The 21573-nt window shown below is 37.8% G+C and overlaps 1 protein-coding gene across 1 annotated transcript; it reads left to right on the top strand.

The window, feature by feature from the left end:
* The first annotated feature begins 1363 nt into the window (after window positions 1–1363).
* Window positions 1364–21350, top strand: hsf4 (heat shock transcription factor 4). Its single transcript, XM_007553179.2, has 13 exons — window positions 1364–1971; window positions 3136–3244; window positions 3322–3449; window positions 5042–5166; window positions 8657–8732; window positions 9864–9931; window positions 11418–11517; window positions 14610–14728; window positions 15760–15990; window positions 16072–16189; window positions 16854–16919; window positions 19334–19428; window positions 20344–21350. Exons 1-12 carry the CDS (start codon window positions 1846–1848, stop codon window positions 19391–19393), a joined length of 1326 nt encoding a protein of 441 aa, XP_007553241.1. The 5' UTR covers window positions 1364–1845; the 3' UTR covers window positions 19394–19428; window positions 20344–21350.
* The last annotated feature ends 223 nt before the right edge of the window (window positions 21351–21573 follow it).

Genomic DNA, 21573 nt, shown 5'->3' with positions numbered 1-21573 from the left:
GTTGTTGTTGTTGTTGTTGTAGTTTGACCTCCATCCAGTAAAGTGCGCCGCTGGTCGTCCCAATTTATTTTTTTTGGACGTAATGCGACCTGTATCCGATCTTTTCATGACAGCCGGAACAGCACAGGTAGGATTCTTTTCGAATGCGACCCATATCCGATGCGTATCCAATTCAAATGCGACCTAACGTCCAGGTCGCTTTCATCCGAACTGAATGAACATCACTGATACACAACAAATACCCAACAAATCTCACTCTACTGCGTCCTGATACGCGCAGGTGGGAAGAGAAACAACCATGACGGACTATATCAGGATTAAGTTGTTAATATGTTGCTCCGGCCGGACAACAACTTCAAATATCTAAGCTATGCGCCACCGTTAGCATCCATGTTTACTTCTGCAAACACTGAGCACTTCTTTTTATAGCGGTTGGCAGAACACTGAGAACGCTGACGAAAACATGACGCCATTTTTTTATTTTGGGTGCTGTCTTGAGTTAATGCACTTAACAGAGTAAAGTTTTAACTTTTTTCTGTTTGTTTATTCAGTATTTAGTTTAGGGTTAGCTGACTCAAAATTTTGTTTTGAGTCAGCTAAAACAAAATAATAATCCTTCATTAAAAAATGTTGTCATTTATGTTATGGAGAAAAGAGGCCCAACATGTTTTTTGTAAGAAAATGGCCACTTACAAGTTAATCGTTAGTCAATTGATGAGATCAATCAACAAACTATTAACTTATTAATCGTGAACTTGCACTCCTAAATGGGACTGAAAGTTTCTAAACACAATGGCACTATCTAGTGGTCAGAAATAGTAAAAAATGTAAAACCACCTTCAGAAAGTCAGTCTTCTTCAGATTTCAGATCCTTAATGAAAGCCTTTATTTACACAATATTAGAAATATGTTAAAGATGCAATAAACAAATAGTTCAGTTCATTTTTCAGGTAATAAACATATAAAGCCTAAAATGCTATATCAGTCCTTTAGTGAACACTTGATCATTTGTAGCAAAGGATCCACCTGCAGCGAAAAACAATTTCTGAAATATGAAAAACTTTTCTGCCTGACCTAACAGCCACACAGTGTAGGGCTAATCTGATCATACTTTTGGTTTAACCGATTAATAATTGGATAGCAAAAGGTGCTTTTTACAGAATTCAAAATTAAAACTGCCACTAGTTTTAAATTGTATGTTTGTTTGTTTTTAAACTGTAAGAGTTGTTTTTTTATTTTTTAATTGTTGTGTTTTAATGTACAGCACTTTGTGTCAGCTGTGGTTGTTTTAAAGTGTTTTATAAATAAAGTTGGTATGGTATGGTAATAATCGATTCATCATGATTTATTGCTTAATCCCCAACTACCTGGGCAATTTCTTAAAAGTTATTAACAAATAAGTCAAGAAAATATAGAATCCAATTGATAATTTTCACTTCATTCCCGTCATGAATCCTGTCAGGACTTTAACCCTGAGCTCAGTGGTGTTTGGGTCACCCAGCAGCGCTTTCAGGGTGTATTGTTGAACCGTTTTGTGTGATCAGTGTATTGTTAGACTCTTAGGATTGTCATTGGGAGGCCGTGGGTGGGTGGGCTTGTATTCTGTGTGCTGACATGGACCTTCTGTGAGCGCATTCAGTTGGATGATGTCAGGGGGAGAACAGTGAAAAACGGTAATCTGCCCGAAAAGACCGAAACAAGCAGAGAAAGTCTAACTGAGATGGAACCGAAGAGACCTGGGATTATCGGAGACGGATCACTCTCTAACATGGACTAATCTGGGAAGCGGCCAACATTTCCTTACATTTGGTTTTCCTGCTGTGAAGTGGACCAGGAGGACTGAACATGCAGGAGTCTCCAGGTGTCGCCGGTGTGGACGGCAGCTACGGCAGCAACGTGCCGGCGTTTCTCACCAAACTGTGGACGCTGGTGGAGGATCCAGACACCAACCACCTCATCTGCTGGAGCGCTGTGAGTTCTGCTCAACCAGGGCCGGCCCAAGCATTTTTGGGACCCGGTGCATGTTTTCATTTGGGGTCCCCAATGCCAACACGTTAGGGGCTTCAAACTCGTTTTCACTTTCAGCCACATTAAGATCATGAATGTTCTTAAAGGGCCGGTTGTGCTAGAAATGTATGAACAAACCCGATAAACGGTTAGAACTGTCTCTGCATTTGCACTCATGTATGACGGTAAATGTGACTTTTTATTACTGTCAAATAATCAATCACAGACTATAACGTGACATCATGTAAGGCTGAGGCAGAAGTGTAGAAGTTAATTATGTTTTTGACAATTTTTCTGGAAAATTTTCAATGAACTCACAATTGTGCATTAGAACAAAAAAATGACTCAATTTGCTGATGTTGAGTTCATTTCCACAATCGCAGTAAAACTGGAAGCATCGACATTTAATTTGGCAGTAAGCAGATAAAAACCTCTTTGATTTGATTAATAAAATAATATTTAAGCATACAACTGTTATTTTGAAGGTTGTATTTATGGATACCTTTGGAGTCTAGAGGGCCACATAAAAATCTATGGCGGGCCGGATTTGGCCCCTGGGCCTTGTGTTTGACACATGCAACATGTCAACACCAGCTGCCTCACCAATCCTAAGCTAGTGTGTGTAACACCTGCTGCCATTAGCATCATTTGTAATTAACTTACATCATGCTGGTGCTTTTAAATCCAAGCAGCCGCTTTCAGTTCCACAGTCACAAGCTTGTTTAAGCAATAATCTACAATAAAGCTTAAAATGGTGCTAATGTTTCTTATAGAGGTTTTGTCATCTCATTATGCATTTTCTTACATTATGGCAAACTTCCTGCTTTCTTAAATCTTTAGTTTTTAGCAAACCTGTTGCTTAGTTCTGATAACTAGACATGCTCAATATTTTTAAAACCAATGAATTACAAAAACTTATTTCTGAATGCAGACAGGTTAGGGTTAGGCAACCCTTCTATAAACAAAATATTAACCAGGTGAGTTGTATGTTTATATGTTTTAGGTCAGACAGTGATGACTCTGAAACGTAAGGAATAAAAAGCAGTACTTTTCTTTTGCTTTTAATTCCTGAAATGGTTCAATAATCCAACAAACACTTCGGCCCTGACAACTTTCTCTGTCTTACAGACAGGAACGAGTTTCCACGTGTTTGACCAGGGCCGCTTTGCCAAAGAAGTTCTGCCGAAATACTTTAAACACAACAACATGGCGAGCTTCGTTCGACAGCTCAACATGTGTGAGTATAGCCCTCTTGTCTTTTTTTATTTCATGAGCTCGGTGTGTTTACTCCTCCGCTCTGCCGGGTTTCATCAGACGGTTTCCGTAAAGTGGTGAACATCGAGCAGAGCGGCCTGGTGAAGCCTGAAAGAGACGATACGGAGTTCCAGCACCTCTACTTCCTGCAGGGACACGAGCACATGCTGGAGCACATCAAGAGGAAGGTGTGTATGCATACACACAAAACTATCTGGAACTAAACTCTATCAAACATGAAAACTGATCTTCAGGAGAATGTACTTCAAAGCAGCTTTAAATGATTATTAAACTATGCAAGCTTACAAGTTAATGTTTGTAGTTTCTCTGAAACGAGAAGCTTTTGGTGGAAACAAACAATAAACTTTGTTAATACACCATCACTTCAACAGAGTCGCTGGATAAATGAGTTTATATTCTCATTTACCCTCTGAGCCACAGAGGGACAGGAGTTTCTTGCAATTGGAAAATTGTAGGTTGGATTCCAGCTTCGTCCTGTCAGGTGTTAAAGTCTTAGCTCTAAATTGCCAGCTGATCTCTGCATGCTGCAATTTTTTAAAAACTTGCTAGTATTTTTGTCTAGTTTCTTGTGCAAATATCTTAGTACACTTGACTTGAGATGAAACTGGCTTACAGGTAACAAGATATAGCAGCTTGTTTTGGGTCAGTGATTCCTTAGTATTTTTGAAAAAGTACCAAGTCCACAGGTAGATTATTTCACTTCCAACATGGAATCTGCCAGTGGAACAAATACATTTTAATCAATATTAAGAAATCGTCTACCTAAAACAAGCTCCTATTTAATGCTAAAAAGTTACTTTTAAGTTAGTTGTACTTTAATTAAAGTGCACTAAGATAGTGGGACAAGAAACTAGACCAAAAATACTTGGTAGATTTTGTGTTTGTGAGTGTGACTCCAGTGTGAAGCTCTTTAAATGGTGAGCTGATGGAAAACTGCTTTAGGTTCAGTCAGATTAACTCAAAGTGGTTACAAGTTTTAGGTATAATAGTGGTAAAACAATTAATGTTAAATCAAAAAGTTTAAAGCCACACAGAAAACCTAATAAGTATAATGTTCCAAATAAAATTCCATTTAGAAAAACTTCATGTTGCACAACTCAATAATAAAAGCAAATTATTAAAATATACAAAACAGCTCAGTTCAAACTTCTTCAGTTCTGTCTGAATGGTGAGATTTTGATTTAAATCAAACTGTTTAAACTGATGGCTTAGATAATTTGTCAATATTTTTACATAATTTACTTCAGTGAAGAAATCTTGCTGAGTTTCTAAGAATAGTCTGAGGTCAAAGGTTAAGGAAGTTCTGAAAAGTAATTTTATGCCAGATAGTTTCAGATAAAAAAAACAAAATTTTAATCTGTAGTTAAAATTATAACCATTTTTTTTCATTTTATAAGTACCTAAAGTGTGTGGTGTAATGTTTTTCTTGTTTTTTTACTTATTCTATCATTTTTTGCAACAAATTGATGTGGTCAGTTAAAGAGACAGAAAATATCTACGTTAAAAAACAGATTTTTATCGAGTGTTTTTGGTGAAAGTCTAATGTTTGTTCTTAACCTTGATACTTTAAAAATATTACTGAGAATTTACTCCATAATGCTATTACTTAACACCAAATTTCACAAATAGTAGAGTTTGGAATATAAATATGATGAGATAAAATCGGAGTTCAACAAATTATTTTATATTTGTTTTAGCCACCATATAAATCTGTTCAAACATCAAGATAGTTTTTTTAGCTCTTGATGTTTTTGTCCAGGTTTCCATCGTGAAAAGCGAGGAGACCAAAGTCCGGCAGGAGGACCTGAGCAAGCTGCTGTACGAAGTTCAGCTTCTGAGGACGCAGCAGGACAACATGGAGTGTCAGATGCAGGACATGAAGCAGTGAGTGAAGAACACTCTGCTTTTTAAATACTGTTACACCTGAACTTACCAAACACCCCACTGCAAATTAGATTTATTCAAAAATACACAAACTAGCTGCTGTCAGTGATAGACTAGATTAAATACAACTGATGTTTAATTTTTTCTTGAAACTAAATATAAAATTTTATTTTTGCTTAGCTGCAGTCTCTTATTTAATTATTCAGCATGTTCAGATCTCAGCAGAGCTTTCTCTTCCTGTTTTAACCTGCTGGTAGCATGATTTACAGCCAGACATAACTTCTACCTTCTCTCCTCATTTATATTATTGGGTTTACAGGCAGCCATCTTTTTCAAATCCCACCAGAGATTTTCAAAATAATTCAGACTTTATCTGCATTTCCATTGATCACATAATCGAGCAATTTGACATTTTGAAAATAAACCGGCCTAATCAAAACATGTCCTCAAAGCAGAGGAACTGAAACAGCATCAGAGCACCACGGAGCCACTACCATGCCTTACTGTAGGCGTTGTATTCTGTGATGCTTCGTTTTTCTTTTTTCAGAAACATTGCAAGAATCAGCAAGTTTCAGTTTTGGCTCAAAACAGAATCCTAACTTTTTTAATGTCTGTGATCAAACTAGGTCTAAATTTTATTGTGGTTTTCAGTCAGAGGAGATGGACGTCTTGCAGTTTAGGTCTGAGTCTTAGTGGCTGCTGCCACGCTCCTTTTTTCAGCCTCAACTGTTTTTTGCAGCCTCATATGATCTCCCAGTACTTTTTTTATCAATATTAAGGAGTTATTGACTTGAAACAAGCTTATATGTATTGCTTAAAAGTTAATCAATCAAATTTTATTTGTATAACACCTTTCAGCAACAAGGCATTTCAAAGTGCTTTACATCATAAAAGCACAAAAATACAAAGTCATAGAAACACAGACAACAACAATACATTTTGCACATCAGATTATTGTATTGATTCATGATTAGGTTTCAAAAGTAATTCTAAACAGGTGAGTTTTAAGTCTAGGCACTCAGTGTTTCTGCTGTTTTGCAGTTTTCTGGAAGTTTGTTCCAGATTTGTGGTGCATAGAAGCTGAATGTTGCTTCTCCACGTTTGGTTCTGGTTCTGGGGATGCAGAGCAGAACCAGAAGACCTGAGGGGTCTGGAAGGTTGGTACAACAGCAGATCTTTAATGTATTGTGATGCTAAACCGTTCAGGGATTTATAAACTAACAACAGTATTTTAAAGTCTATTCTCTGAGCTACAGGGAGCCAATGCAGGGACTTTAAAACTGGTGTTATGTCTCTATCTTCCTGGTTTTAGTGAGAACGCGAGCAGCAGCTTCTGGATCAGCTGCAAAAGTTTGATTGATTTATTAGTCAGACCTGTGAAGACGCTGTTGCAGTAATCAATGCAGCTAAAGATAAACGCATGGATGAGTTTCTCTAGATCTCGTTGAGACATCAGTCCTCTAATCCTGGAAATGTTCTTCAGGAGATGGAAGGCCGACTTTGTGATTGTCTTTATGTGCTCTGAAGGTTCAGGTCAGAGTCCATCACTACTCCCAGGTTTCAGCCTGATTGCTGGTTTTCAGTCATAATAACTGAAGCTGTGCATCGAGTTTAGATCTATAACTCTAGATCTATAACTCTAGATCTATAACTCTAGATTGTTCCTCTTTAGGTCCAAAAATAATAACTTCAGTTTTGTTTCTGTTCAGCTGGAGAAAGTTTTGGCACATCCACACATTTATCTGTTTTAAGCATCTATTCAGTGATTGGATGGGGTCAAAGGTCACCTGGTGACATCGTGATGTAAAGCTGTGTATCATCCGCGTAGTTATGGTAGCTAATCCTATTTCCTGTTATAATCTGAGATAGTGGGAGCATATAGATATTGAATAATAGGGGTCGGATTGAGCCTTGGGGACCCCCCATGTGACCTTTGACCTCTCTGATGAGACGTTTCCAACTGAAACAAAGAAATCCCTGTTCTTTATGTAAGATTCAAACCAGTTGAGCACTGGACCGGAGAGTCCAACCCAACTCTCCAGTCGATTCAGTAAAATGTCATGGTCAACAGAGTCGAAAGCTGCACTGAGGTCCAACAGAACCAACACTGTGGTTCTCCCACAGTCTGTATTTATGTGGATATTATTGAACACTTTGACTAGGCCAGTCTCTGTGCTGTGGTAACCACGGAAACCAGACTGGAAGGAGTCAAAGTGGTTGGTTATAGTTTGGAAGCTTTTTAACGGTTGAAACTTTTTCATTAATTTTGCTGGTGAATGGGAGGTCAGAGGTCAGAGGTCGACCTGTAGTTCTGCAGTAGTGATTTGTCCAGGTTGTTCTTTTTTATCAGCGGTTTGATAAATGATGTTTTCAAAGCCTGAGGAAATTGATGACTTTACTATTTGGATCAGATCATTTGTAATGACAGGGGGGACTTTCTTAAAGAAATGTGTGGGTAGGACATCCAGACAGCGGTAACTTCAGATTAACTGAAGGTTTTATAATTAAGTAGTTGAAATTGGGTCATTTTTCCTGCATTTGTCCACAGTTCTTCTACAAATCCACAAAACACATTAGCTCAAAAGGAAAAGTTGCATTTAATAACATTTTACACACAAATCTCTAGTTTACTGATGTGTCTGTGCAGAATTAGTTGATTTCAATAAAAAGGTTTTTGGATCCAGTGCTGTGAATCATGGTGGTGTCAGGGCAGCTTCTGATCTGTCATTTTATTCTTCCTGTTATGTTGGAACCGATCAGTGAGCGGATGAACTGACATTTTCTCCGGAGGCCAACAGCTGCTGAAAATAGCTGCTCTGGTTCTATTGTGTGAAGGAACGGCTTTATGCTCAGCATTGTTCGCTGATGTGAGGAGAGAATGTTCATATCGTCACCTGACTGACACACACACACACACACACACACACACACACACACACACACACACAAGCATGCNGCGCACACACACAGCCTCTTTTTATTAAAAATCCTGATTTATAAAACATGTAAATGTTGATGCATAAACCAAGGTTTTGTTGTGTGATGAGCTAAAATGTAGCCGTTCTCATTAGTTTCTACCTTCCAGCAGCGTTTTAATCATTTTAAAAGAAGCATTTTTATTTTTGTTGAAGTTTTTACAATCTGAAGAAATATAAATAATCCAAATTATAATTTAACAAAAACACAATAATTGATTATTAGAGACTGAGCAGTTTTCATCTAGTTTGTTGGGCAAATGTCTTATTACACTTAAAATAAGACAAAACTAACTGACAAGTTAACCATGATTCACCAATCGCTTTAGCTTTTGGATTTGCGATATTGATCATATTGATTCTGCATCCTATGAAGTCACAACTAATGATTGTGACTCAGTTTGTTGTGCAGCCTTGGTCCTGATAACAACAGGAAAATGGGTGTAAATAAATCTAAACTCCAGATCAAACTTTTAACCTTCTAATCAGACTTTTGCTTTTGCTCCTGCTTGCAGGCAGAATGAGGTTCTTTGGAGAGAAGTGGTCTCACTGAGACAGAACCACACACAGCAACAGAAGGTCATGAACAAGGTGAGTTCACTTCTGAAAACAAAATGTGATTCAAACGGGATCAAATAAAACAAATTCATGAAAATCCTAATCCGTAGTTTGAGATCAGAAATGATTTCAACACTTGGATCAGAGGTGCAGCCATGTGCTTTTTGAAAAAAAGATCATGTATAATTTCTGATAAATATTATAGGAAATTTGTTGTCTTACTTAAAAAAACAATATCTTACTTAAAACTTTTGCTAAAACAAGATCAATTGTCTTTTGCGGTGTCGATATTTGTGAAAAACCAAAAACCCCCAAAAGAAAAACAATGAAATAAAAAATCTTATGGCTACTTTATGTTGTTCTCTTGCGAAAATTCAACAAAATTATTCCACAGAAAAGATTAGCAAAAACCTGCTCTGGTTATATCTATTAATGATAGAGGTTTTGAAATAAAAAAGTTAACTATAAGCTCCAGTTAAAAATGTTTGAAAAGCCTAAAAACTGTCAGAATTGTTGTTTATACTATTTCCCCACTGCTGGTTCCATTAGAACTTCAATAAATATGAAAATATGATTAAATGCAGGACAATATTTCATGCTTGTGGAGCTTTGACCTGGGAAATCAACTTTTAAAGGACAAAGTTTATGTCAAATGAAGTGTAAAACAATGTGATGGGCAGCTCATGTTTCTGGTTTTTCTTTAAATCAGTCAGTCACACTCAGATTATTAAATTTTATTTTATTTCATAGTAATGTTTTTTTTTAATATTCTGAAATTCAGTTTTAATTAATTCTAAATTGAATTGTTGTCATTTTAATGCAACAGGTGATTCACACCAAGCTGCTTAAATAATTTATGTGTAAAATGGAGCCATTTTATCAGCTCAAAAGCTAAAACCAGCTGCTGCTTCTGTAACTTTCTGTAACAGAAGATCTTGTTACATTTTCAAGAACTACGATGATATTAGATTAAAGTTTTATTGATTAGCAAAAGGTTGAAGGGATGGATGGAGAGGACAAAGCAAGCTGGGATTGCTGTTCTTTCTTAAAACCAGCTGGTGGAACTGATAGAAGCTGTTTTTCACCTGAAGCGTTTTGGTTTCTCTCTGGCTGTGAGGCCGAGCCAGGTGCTGATTCATGCTGTGTTTTCTCCCTCTTCCCCAGCTGATCCAGTTTCTGTTCAGCCAGATGCAGTCCAGCACACCCAGCTCTGTGGGCCTGAAAAGAAAACTGTGAGTGAACACACACACACACACACGCACACAGTGGCCGTCAACAATAACGGGACAAACAGAGCAATGGAGGGTGGAGGGAAGGGCTGACAAACCAAAGCGTCTAACTCAACGCTCGCTGTGAATGGAGACAAGTGCTGAATCAGTCAGTCAGTGAAGGCAGCGCCGCACGGTGTGTGACCTTGTTGTAGTCAATGTGGGTGAAATGCTGGTTCAGCGTTGTAGCTGAGCGCGAACAAGGCCAGGATGAGAAAGGAGAGGCACGCCCAAATACAAAAGTGACAAAAAAAAAAGAAAAAACGATATCCAGGTCTGTTTGGTAGAAACATATAGGCTTTCTCTTTCATCTCTATGAAATCCATATTTCTTTTGTGACTTTCTGAATTAGTCACAATGTGTGAAGCATCTGAAGAGGTTTAACCAAAAAACAAGAAGATCTGAAGTCTTAAAGTGGCAGTGTTATGGAAAATTGGCTTTTTTGAGCTTTACATCACGCTATAAAGTTATTCCCTCATCTAAAACAAACCCTAAGTGTTGCCTTGATTATTTCCTGCATGTTTGAGGAAGTCTTTTAATCTCCATGGCAACCATTCAGCTGTGCAAAACACCTGGTTGGACCTAACCCCGTCTTCTCAAAGACCTTCTGCCTCACAGAGCAGCACTCCCTGGTCACTGTCCCACTCAGCTCCTTCAGACTAGCCAACAGCAAATAGCAAACACCTGTTGGAACTGTACATTAGTGAAACTTTTCATACCAGCTGGTTCTCTGTTAAAACATTGTTAAAGATGGGTTAAATAGATGAGCCATGTTGTGATGATATCCTGAAAGAGCAGGAGTTTTTAAAGAGACAGAGACACAATTTCAAGGCATTAAATTGCAAGGTTAAGTCATATTTGATATACATAGCATTTTTATAAGCATAGCTACCTGACATGAATTTTTTTCTCAATTGTTCTTTTTTTTATTAGACTGGAGCCTTTTTGCAAACTTTTAAATTGAAATTCAGACAAGTTCTATTGAATCTATATTCTTACACAGAATCAGGTTGGTTTCTATGGTTCTAATTTCCTTTAATAATTAAATCACTATATTAAAGCTGCATTTCACATTGTCTCAGGCTACATTTGTGGACGAGTTTAAACATTTTTGTTTGATTTAAAACGGGGGGAAAAAAAGCAAAAATAGAAAAATATTTTAAAGAGGATGAATACAAAATAATAAACTTAATCTGAGTCACTGATTGAGCAGAAAAAGTCCCTTAAAGAGTAACAACACCTTTTTGAATTGAATTACTCAAGCATTGTCTGATTTTGATGCCAGAAAACAAGAAGCCAAACATCTGGGTTCAATAATTACATAAATGACTTTTCAAACAGTAAATATCGAGCTTTAACTAAAATATGTCACTTCAACACACCTGGAAACCATTTTTAATTCCTCCTTCAGGTGAGAATCCTCCTGACTGAAACGTTTTTATCCCATCAGGCCTCTGATGTTGGATGACGGCTCTCCCAGCCCCCCAGCCCCCAAGTTCAGCCACAGCCATCCCATAGAGCCGGTGCATGAATCCTACTACATCCACTCAGTAAGTAAACCAGCCAATTATAGTTAAATGTAACGAAGAAGCATGAACTAAAAGTCAGTAAGCTAGATTTAGATTTTCTAGAATGTCTCCCTGTAGAGTTATTAATGCTATACTGATGTTTTTCAGTGATCTATTCTGCTGGGATCTATAATGATCTAAAATAGTGACCTTCCATGTTCAGAACAAATGTTGCCAGCAGCCACATGAACTGATCCTCAGCTGTAGTTTCAAAGTTACAGACGGGGGTTTCTGCCTGGTTATGCATGCAGGGAACCAGCTTTAGTTATGGCATTCTGTGCAGCAATGATGCAAATTTTGCAACAGTGTTTTATGACTGTTATAGAAAAAAAGGGGAAAATTTACATCAAAAAACTCTTCTTCTAGAACACATGTGTCAAACTCAAGGCCCGCGGGCCACATGTGGCCCGCCATGTCATTTTATGTTTTTTTTTACAAGCTAACATCAAAACGTCCAAGAAAAGAAAAATCGATTTACAAGTAAGACTGTGAGTTGGTGTCAGGGCGGCGGGTCGAGCTAGACTTTTTTTTTTCCGTTACCTTGACCAACAATATTAAATAAATCGGTCATGTACTATTTTTATCCGTGAAATTACAATCATATTAACATCGGCCATTTAGCCGCATTTTATGCGGTTTAGTTAATATTCGCCGTGAATCCAGATCCCATCACAAATTAAGCAGATAAATGTATCTACATTTACTCGTAGTGACAAAAACCACTGACTGAGGCCCCAATAACTTTTAATAAATTAAATTGAGCGACTTCACTTAAATTAGTGTCACTGTCCTGGACTCTGTAGAACCATTTGTCTCTGCTAATGAGACAAATGGTCTCATTAGCAAAAATATCCATGGATATATTTTTTGTATCCCAGGCTTAGTTTATGGACTGAACAGACAGAAACAGTTACCATTATACATTTTGAACTGTTGATTTTATTTTTGAACCATTTTTAATTGTAAAGTGTTGATTTTATTTTTGAACCATTTTTAATTGTAAAGTGTTGATTTTATTTTTGAAACTTTTATTGTAGTGTTGATTTTATTTTTGAACCATTTTTAATTGTAAAGTGTTGATTTTATTTTTGAACCATTTTTAATTGTAAAGTGTTGATTTTATTTTTGAACCTTTTTTTATTGTAAAGTGTTGATTTTATTTTTGAAACCTTATTTATTGTAGTGTTTTTATTTTTGAACCCTTATTTATTTTGAAGTGTTGATTGTCTGAAAGACCTTAGACATGAATTGCCCCATGCAGGGTTTGAACCAACAACCTCAGGATTACCAGCACCGTGCACTAACCTGCTGAGCTAACTCACCTACCTTACAAACTGTTGAGTTTCCATGGATTTAAGAAGAACTTACATGATCTTACCACAATGAAGATTTGATAAAAGTGCTTATATTCTAATGTTTTTCAAAACAACATACATCATATTTTATTTTCCAGAGATTTTGTATTTTGAAGTGTTATTATTTTTGAACCATTTTTAATTTTCAAGTGTTGATTGTATTTCAGAGATATTTTTTATTTATTTTAATGTGTTAATTTTATTTTTAACCATTTTTTATTTGTAAGTATTGATTTTATTTTATAGTCATTTAGCCAAGTCTCTGTAGAACCATTTGTCTCTGCTAATGACATTTTCAATACATTTTTTTTGATCCCAGGCTTACTTTATGGACTGTAATGTGAAATTAGGCACAAGTATAAGTCTGACAGTTTGTTCACCAAGTTACTGTGCTCTCTGAGAGGATCTGTGGTAGAAGTATTTAACATTGTTCCATGCCCATCGTTGACGTTAGTCTCTAACAAAATGTGGATCATCTACCAGGAACACTGCAAAGAGCCTGAGTTTCTGTAGTGTAGTGGTTATCATGTTGGCTTCACATGCAAAAGGTCTCTGGTTTGAAACCAGACAGAAACAGATTTTTGCATGTTCTATTCATCACAGGTGTTTACTAAAGGTCAACAAGGCTCTGTGGTGTCATGGTCTGTACTCTGAATCCAGGCATCTGAGTGCAAACCTCAGTTGAAATTTTCATGCTTTGCATCTCACATCATCAACTTTGGAAACTCAAACTGAAACAAAGCAGAGAAGTTCAGTTCCTGTAGTGTAGTGGTTATCACATTTGCTTTACATGCAAAAGGTCTCTGGTTCAAAACCAGACAGAAATGGATTTTGTAGGTTCTGCATCTCTTGGGGTGCAGTGAGACAACAAGAGCCTTCCTCTTTGGTGATGGTTCATTTGCCAATCGACTTCATTATTTAAACGCTGATTTAAATATTGTAATTTTTAAACTGAGCAGTAATTTTACATCCATGGAAATTCAAATGTAATATTTAAAACTTCAATACATAAAATCAGTTATTTAACAATATGAGGTGTTTAATTTATTTTTAACATTGTATTTTTATACATTTATGCTAGGGATGCCCAAGCCTAGTTTTCCAGAGCTACCATCTGCAGCTTTAGATGCTTTCCTTCTCTAACACACCTGGACCATTGACTCATTATAAGCCTCTACAGAACTGAATGAGGGAAGTCAACCTTTTATCTGGGGTATTTTAGCAGGGATGCACTCCTGATTTGTACCTTCAATGTGGCCCGTTGAGGGGGGCCAATATGCTGAAGTGGCCCTCGGTGAAATTGAGTTTGACACCCCTGTTCTAGAATTTTCTAGAAATACAGAGATGTCAGAGTTCGAAAAGTCAGAATTGTATTCTTCTTTTTTCTGTCAACAAAGACCTAATATGTTGTCATAAAATTTTAATCAAAATGTCTTAAATTGTGACAGTTGATCTTCCAAATGCACAGAAAAAAAAGACAACTCTTTTGAGCAGTTTGCTAACTGAACACTAGAGGGAAGCAGAGTGCAATGGCCACCTATTAAGGTGTGGTGTTTCTGACTGCACATAGTTATTAAATATGATTCTTTTAAAGGAGGGGCAGAAAAAGAGGCAGCAACATTAAAACTGGGTCTGAGAGCTCAGCTTTGGAAAAAAAAAAGTTTCAGTTTTATAAAACAAAATGTCACTTTGCTTTTTGTTGTTTTTGTCTCTTCTCAGCCATCCAGCGATACTGCATCTTGTTCGACGGACGGACTGACCGGAGGGCCGATCATTTCAGATGTTACTGACATGACTCAGGCCAGCATGGCCATTCAGATGCAGTCTGCTGAAAACAGGTGAGTCAGAAAAGTAAACACTGATTTACCAGAACATCTGTAATCTCTCAGACAACTTCAGGGTCTCAAAAGGTTAAAGGTTAATTTTCAGCTGCTGCAGCTTGCTTTCACATAACAATGAGTCAAACCAACCAAACCCTTTTAAACACCTGTTCCCCTCCTCGCCTGTGGGGGCGCTGCACTAAGAACCACTGAAGGAAGCGACACAAAAACCTCAGAAGAAGACACTGAGCGCAGCTTTCTTCTTCACAAAATGTAAATAAAAATGGAGTAGTGTCAGATTTTAACCATTGTGAGGCTGTAGGACCCCAGTTCGCTTTTTGGATCTGCATCATAGTTTGATGACACGTTCACATCTCCCCAAACAAATCAGACTTTCCACACAAACAAACTGGAGTTCAATTAAAGCCGACTAAACTGGGCTGGTGTTCATTTGTGTAGAAAGTCTGGTTTGCTTTGGGAGGTAGGAATGCTAATCAAACTCTGATACGGACCAAAAACACAAACTCTGGTTCGTCTACAAACCTCGATTTCTGTTCAATCAAAGTGAACTCTGGTGTGGTTTGAATACATATCTGGATGCAAGCGGACCATAGAGTATACCGAAGGAAGGAAGCAGACTAAAACGTAGGGCATTCTGGGTAAATGCAACCAAAACAAAGGCGCTAGACTAGCAGTAGCAGGAGAAATGGTTCCTGGTCTTTTACCAAAGACAAAAGAGAAATCAAAATATGATGCTACTTCATTTTTGTTTACATTTTGTGAAGAAGGAAGTTGTGGTCATGTCTTCTTCAGAGGTTTTTGTGTCATTTCCTTCAGCGATTCTTGGTGCAGCGCCACCACAGGTGAGGAGGGGAACAGGCTGCTCCCAGTGTTTGGTTCATTTAACAATGTGTAGTGTGAAAGTGAACCACAGAAGCTGAAAATGTAGCAAATGTTGTGATTTCGATCCCCAGTTTAACCGAGTCTACCGGTCTATCAGGTGTGAAAACAGCCTTAGTGTTGGAAACTGTCTCTGCTTCCACGCTCAGGGAGAAAAGCATGATGCTCATCAAAGAGGAGCCTGTGAGCCCAGGAGTCCGCGGTGGAGGGAAGGGAGGCGGCGCTGATGGAGGAGAGGCGGCGGCCATGGCGTCCACCTGTCAGGTCTGCTCCTCTGAGCCTCCAGTCCTCCCGGTTGCCATGGTGCAATCTGTCCTGGAGGGGAGGGGCTCCGTAGCCTCCATGGTGGAGAGGAGGAACCGGAGACCCGCCCTGGACCGGTACGTTATCCCGGCCGGACTTCCTCACAGAAACCCATGTGTGTGTTGAATATTGGTGTGTGTGTGTGTGTGTTTGTGCAGAGCTGAGGTTCCAGAGTCTGTGGAGAATGTAGACATGAGTCTGGAGGAGCTGCAGCAGCTGCTGCTCAGGAGCCACCAGCAGAGCGCCATGGAAGCTGGAGCCGGCGGCGTAATGGATGTAAGGATGCAGTTATTAATAAAAATGTTTTATTAAATTAAGATCAGCTCCAATCAACGAGTGCAAATTCCTGTGGGTCCAAAACAATCCCATCTCATTGTCCTTCCAGCACCATGTATGACGGTTGCTTGTCTTTAAATTTCTCCAAACACGGATCTTTTCAGAAATCATTGTTTTCCTTCACACTTCCAAACCAGCTATGTTTGTTTGATCTTTTTTACTTGTCTTGTCACAAACTTTAACATTTAACATGCTAACATTTAAAATGGAAAATTCAGCGTTAGCTTTGAGTGAAGCTGCTTAGATGATGAAAATCTTTATCTCTGTAGAACAACTAATGTTGGGGAACGATGAGCAGTAAAAGCTGCTATTTACAGCTAATATGTTCACTGCATTGTGTGTGCTGCAGTATAAACTGTGAAAACCATTAATACAGACATTTTCACATTTATTGTAATCAATTAATGAATGAATGTAATTAAATATTGATTGGTATTCAACTTCTCAGTTATGAAAACGTTCTCTTTTTTTCTTTGACAATTAAACCACAAACTAAAAGTCAGTGAACCGGTTGCCATGGTTTCAGTTAAGATGCATCTGCTTGTTATTTTTATTTATTGAAGATGTGAATCATTCATTTTTTCTTCTTCATGTGTTTCTGCAGCCTTTCAGTTTAAGCCTTCCTCTGACTGAGTGGAACTTCACAGAGATGGAATCCAACCTGAAATCTGTGAGTTCAAACCATCATTGGTGCTGTGGACAAAACGCAAAACAAAACAAACGAAATAACCGAGTTTTAAGTAGTTAACAGAGAACCAGAACACGAGAAAGATGAAAATGGAATAATGGTATTTTGTGTATTGAACAAACCTTCTTTAACAATAAAAAGCGATATAAAGAATAAATAAGAAACGTTTTCCAGATGTATGAGGTGTAGAAATGAGAAATAAAATCACATATAAATTTTGACTTTCGATGCCAATATCTCTGTGTTAAAGTGAATTTTATTCTTCATTTCACATGAAATAATGATTAGAACAACAGATTCTAAAATGCAGTTGCAAATCGCTATTGATCTAAAAACGAGATTTTTGAAGAAAATGTTTTCACAGGAACATGCCGATTGTGATTTGAATCATGTGTTCTGGTTAATGAAGGTCTTTAATGAAATCTCTGAAATATGGAGAGGATCTTGAGTTTACAAATACGCCTGTCGCAGTAAACAATAAATCAATTAACCACATGATAAGTTAAAACAAGCTCGATAATTCCCATTTGCGTGATTAACCTTTTTTTCTATTTTCTCTTTTTTACCAAAAGCTGGAAGACAAAATTGGTCAGTCTGGTTGTTTGGTCTCAACTGGCCTTTTTCTAGAAGGACAGTTTTATTTTATGATTCATTTTATTTCTTGTTTCTGTTGTTTGGTTTATTCATTTTGGATTTCAGTGTAAAATGTTCATTAGAATTTAATGATTATTGAGTTTTTTAGAATGAGTTCTTGAATAATTATGCCTTTAGCATTATATTACTTGAAAATGGTCTCAAAACAGCAACATTATCCTTTATTTCAATAACTTCTGGGACAAGTTATCGTCCAGCAAAATTAGTTATCTTGACAGAACTTTGTGCAAACAGATTTGAAGGAAAATCAATGACTTTTCAAAAAGTAATAGCAGTAGGTACCAACTGTTTTCTTAAGGCAGTCAGGGAAGCTGGAGGAATTTATGAGTGGAACGCCACACCTAAGCTCTGATCCCACAAATTCATCAATACTGTGATGGATGGAGAGAGGAAGTTAAATCATTAAACTCAATAACTTCTGTAATAAACACTAAAGTGTCTCGTAAGGTTTTGTAATAGTGAAGGCCTCAGTGAGGAAGATGATGGGATTGGACAGTATGATCCTGCATCCAGCGCTCTAAATCAGGAGGTCTTTTAGGGGCTCGGTTCATTTCCAGCTTCAGAGACACAAACACTAAAAGCCTGAGCTCACTGAGTAATCAATAACTTCTCTGAGGTCCAATTCTTCTCACCAGGCAGGAGAGCACAGACAGGATGCTGCAGCTCTGAGGTCAGGCAGGCTTTCACTGCACTGAGGAAGGAGTTTCACAGCTAACATCCAGTAAACAAACTGCTTATAGATGCTGCAATGCAAAAACACAAAATGATGGTGCACTTGAAATAAGACAAACCTAACTTAAAAAGAAACTTTTCAGCAAGATATAGGAGCTTGTTTTGGTCAATAATTCCTTAATATTGATTTAAAAAATGATAGTTCCACTGGCAAATATTTGCACTTGTAACATAAAATATCTTGTTACAAGTGAAAAAATCTGCCACTTTTTAATCAATATTAAGAAATTATTGAGCTGATAGTGGTGTGTTTAGACGGTTCATAAAACCAGCGGTGGGACAGAGAGCTGTGCCATGTTTTTCTGCCTCATTATCTCCAACAGCCCTTAATCAGCCCTTAATCCTCAAACATCAACAGCTCTTGGAAACCTTTGAAAGTCGTCATCAGCCGTCTTCCTGAGCCATTTTGCTCCTGTAAAAAGCTGATTTTTCTGACTCTGAGCTGAAAGAGAGCTGATTCATTCTTCATCTCTGTTTGGTTTTGTTTGTGGAGATGAAAGTTATCAAATGGCTCCCAGTAATTAGAGAGCACTGAACGTTTCCCCACTTACAGCCAGGCTGCCTGCTCCATGTTTGAGTAAATTACCTTGCGTCGTGTTATTTATGTTGCTCCATTTTCAGGAGGGTGAGTGCAAACAGCATTGGCATAGGAAGGTTGGTTGTATTGCTGAATAACTGCTTTACAGGATGGAGCAGCCAGTGAAGATGAAAGACACTGCAAGGCTTTAACACACACAAACAGGAATGAGTGTCATCTTTAACACATCTCAGCAAAAGAAAGGGGAATAAAAAATCAAATACAACTTGAGGCAAAGCATCAATTCAGTCATTTCAAAGTGAAATTCACCACAATTTGTCTCAGGACTGAAACGAAAGCTTCATCAGGGACATTTTAGCAAAAGCAAAAAAATAAAACATTTCTAACACTTAATCACTTATAATTAAATAAAATAAAAATGTCAGATTGTGTCATGTAGAAAGTCTTTGACTGCATGCATGTTTTTCCTCAGTACATGTTCCAGAACCAGGAAGCCGAGGCTTTTCCTGCAGCTTCCTGTGAGGATCAGTGAGTCTGAGCCGCAGGCTGCTGCATTTTATCTGAACGGTAAGAATTTATGACACAATAGTTAACAAATGCAAAAATACTCTGTTTCACATGTTGTCACACCACAGCTGCAAACATCAATACATGTCATTTTAGATTTATATGAAAGATCAATACAAAATGGTTTATGCATTTTTAAAAGTTTTTTTTTTATAAACTGATGTCCCTAAATAAAATCCAGTGAAATTAAATCAAAAGTCCTCTAATTATTAAATAGTGTCCTGCTGTGTGTAATTTAATGCAGCTGTGGCCTCAGAAGTTTGTTGAGAACATTAGAGAACAAACAGCATCATAAAAACCAAAGAAAAGACAGAAAACATGGGAAGAATGTGGTTTGGCCAGACTGGACCATGGGACAGAGATGATCAAAGATGAACGTAGGAAAATACTAGAAAAAAATAAAAATACTTTCTGAGATTTTTCTGTATCGCTGCAATTCACTTCACTTATCACTTTGTAACAGGTGAGTTTTCTTTCAGCCATCAGATCAACTTAAATTACAAACAGTAAGCTACACACAGTTCAAACTTTATAGCCAGGAGAAAAGCTCCTGTAAATGTACTAACATTGTTTTATGTCATTATGTCATCTGCATTAAAGTGAGCATTGAGAATGCTGATGTGAAGAGTGTTATAAATAAAATAAAGGCTGGTGGTCCCAGGATTGAGCCCTGAGGAACACCCTAGAATTAAACCTTTCACCTGCATGCTTTGAGATCTGCCAGAATTTATCAGGAAATTATAATCCACGTATAATTTTATCCTTAAATATATATGTTTTAATCTTTGTTAAGGAATGATTGTGTTCTTAGGACCTGGATTGCTATAACGTCTGTGGTTTAGCCTCAGCCAGAGGCTAACTCGTCCCAGCCTCAGGTGGATTCCTCCTGACATCTCGGCTCGTTTCTCTCCTCAGGCCACACAACCTGCTGTTCCACTCATTATTCCACTCCACAGGAGTTTGAACTCACGGCCCTGCCAGGCTGTTTCCACGCTGCTCTACTTCCAATCTGTCCACAGAAGGGCATCTGCAAGGAAAGGGACAATGGGACAATTTCCTAACTACTTCCTGGTTAGCTGGCTGCCATGGATTTGATGTCTACATCTGCAGTTAAGGAAACAAAATAATGTTGACTCATTTACAGCCAGAAGGACGCATTCTTGGCTTCTGCACTTTAGTCTTTGTGTGAGTTCTGGGTTGTAGATGTGATTTTTTTCTTTCTATAAACTATAAAAATGTTTTTTATTATCTAACATGAGAATCATGGGGGTTAATGTAGAATATTTCACAGGCAAGTTTTCTTAATCTGCTTAGAGGCTCCTCAACTCTTCCTCCTAAAGAAGTGTTCACTGTAAAAACACAAAATCTTACGAAATAGTTTTGGTCTAAATTATAGTGCAAATATCTTAGTACACTTGAAGTAAGACCAAACGAGCTGACAAGTAACTGACACAAACAGCTCCCAATGCAGATAAAGCCCCAATGTGTTTGTCCATCCGCATCCTCCACTCGAACCAGAACCCAGACAACCAGATGATGATGATGATGATGATGATAATGATGATGGATGGACTGAAGTGCGTCACACCGGGGAGTTTAACCTACCCATTCCATGTGTCCTTGCAATTATTTAACATGTAGCCAGAAAGTTCTATTTTTTTGTTTTTACTTGTGAAACTATGAAAAAGCATAACCGGTTCTGCATTTTGCACAATTTGCATCCCAACATGGGGGGAACATTGAGATCAGGCCATTAATTTCCTGTTTTTAGAAGGCAAACACTCGGACCTCAATGAGAGTCGCTGCAGGAAATGGAAACTATTTGAGTTGCAATGTTCATCAATGGGGCAGTATTATGTAAAATTGACTTTTTTTAACTTTACATCATATTCCTGATGTTATTCCCTCTTCAAAAACATACCTGGAGTGTTGCCTTAAGTCTTTCATGAATGTTTAAGAAATCCTTGAATCTCCATGGCAACCATTCAGCTGTGCAAAACACGTGGTGGACGTAGCTCCGCCTTCAAGGACGAAGCTCCTCCTCAGGGCTGCAGATTCCAAGCTCCCACCTCACAGACCAGCCCTCCCTCGCTCAGATCCTTCAGACTAGCCAGCAGCAATTAGCACACACCTGGTCAGCTCAGT

Source organism: Poecilia formosa, unplaced genomic scaffold (assembly GCF_000485575.1).
Source record: "Poecilia formosa unplaced genomic scaffold, Poecilia_formosa-5.1.2 Scaffold55, whole genome shotgun sequence".
Classification (NCBI taxonomy): Eukaryota; Metazoa; Chordata; class Actinopteri; order Cyprinodontiformes; family Poeciliidae; genus Poecilia; species Poecilia formosa.
This window is presented reverse-complemented; position numbering and strand designations above follow the sequence as displayed.

What these genes read in the sequence shown, in the direction of transcription:
- hsf4 (XM_007553179.2), top strand. Translation starts at nt 1,846, where the DNA reads ATGCAGGAGTCTCCAGGTGTCGCCGGTGTGGACGGCAGCTACGGCAGC. An exon ending in CAGATGCAGGACATGAAGCA is followed by an intron (nt 5,167 to 8,656) that starts GTGAGTGAAGAA and finishes TCCTGCTTGCAG; the next exon opens with GCAGAATGAGGTTCTTTGGA. An exon ending in AATCCTACTACATCCACTCA is followed by an intron (nt 11,518 to 14,609) that starts GTAAGTAAACCA and finishes GTCTCTTCTCAG; the next exon opens with CCATCCAGCGATACTGCATC.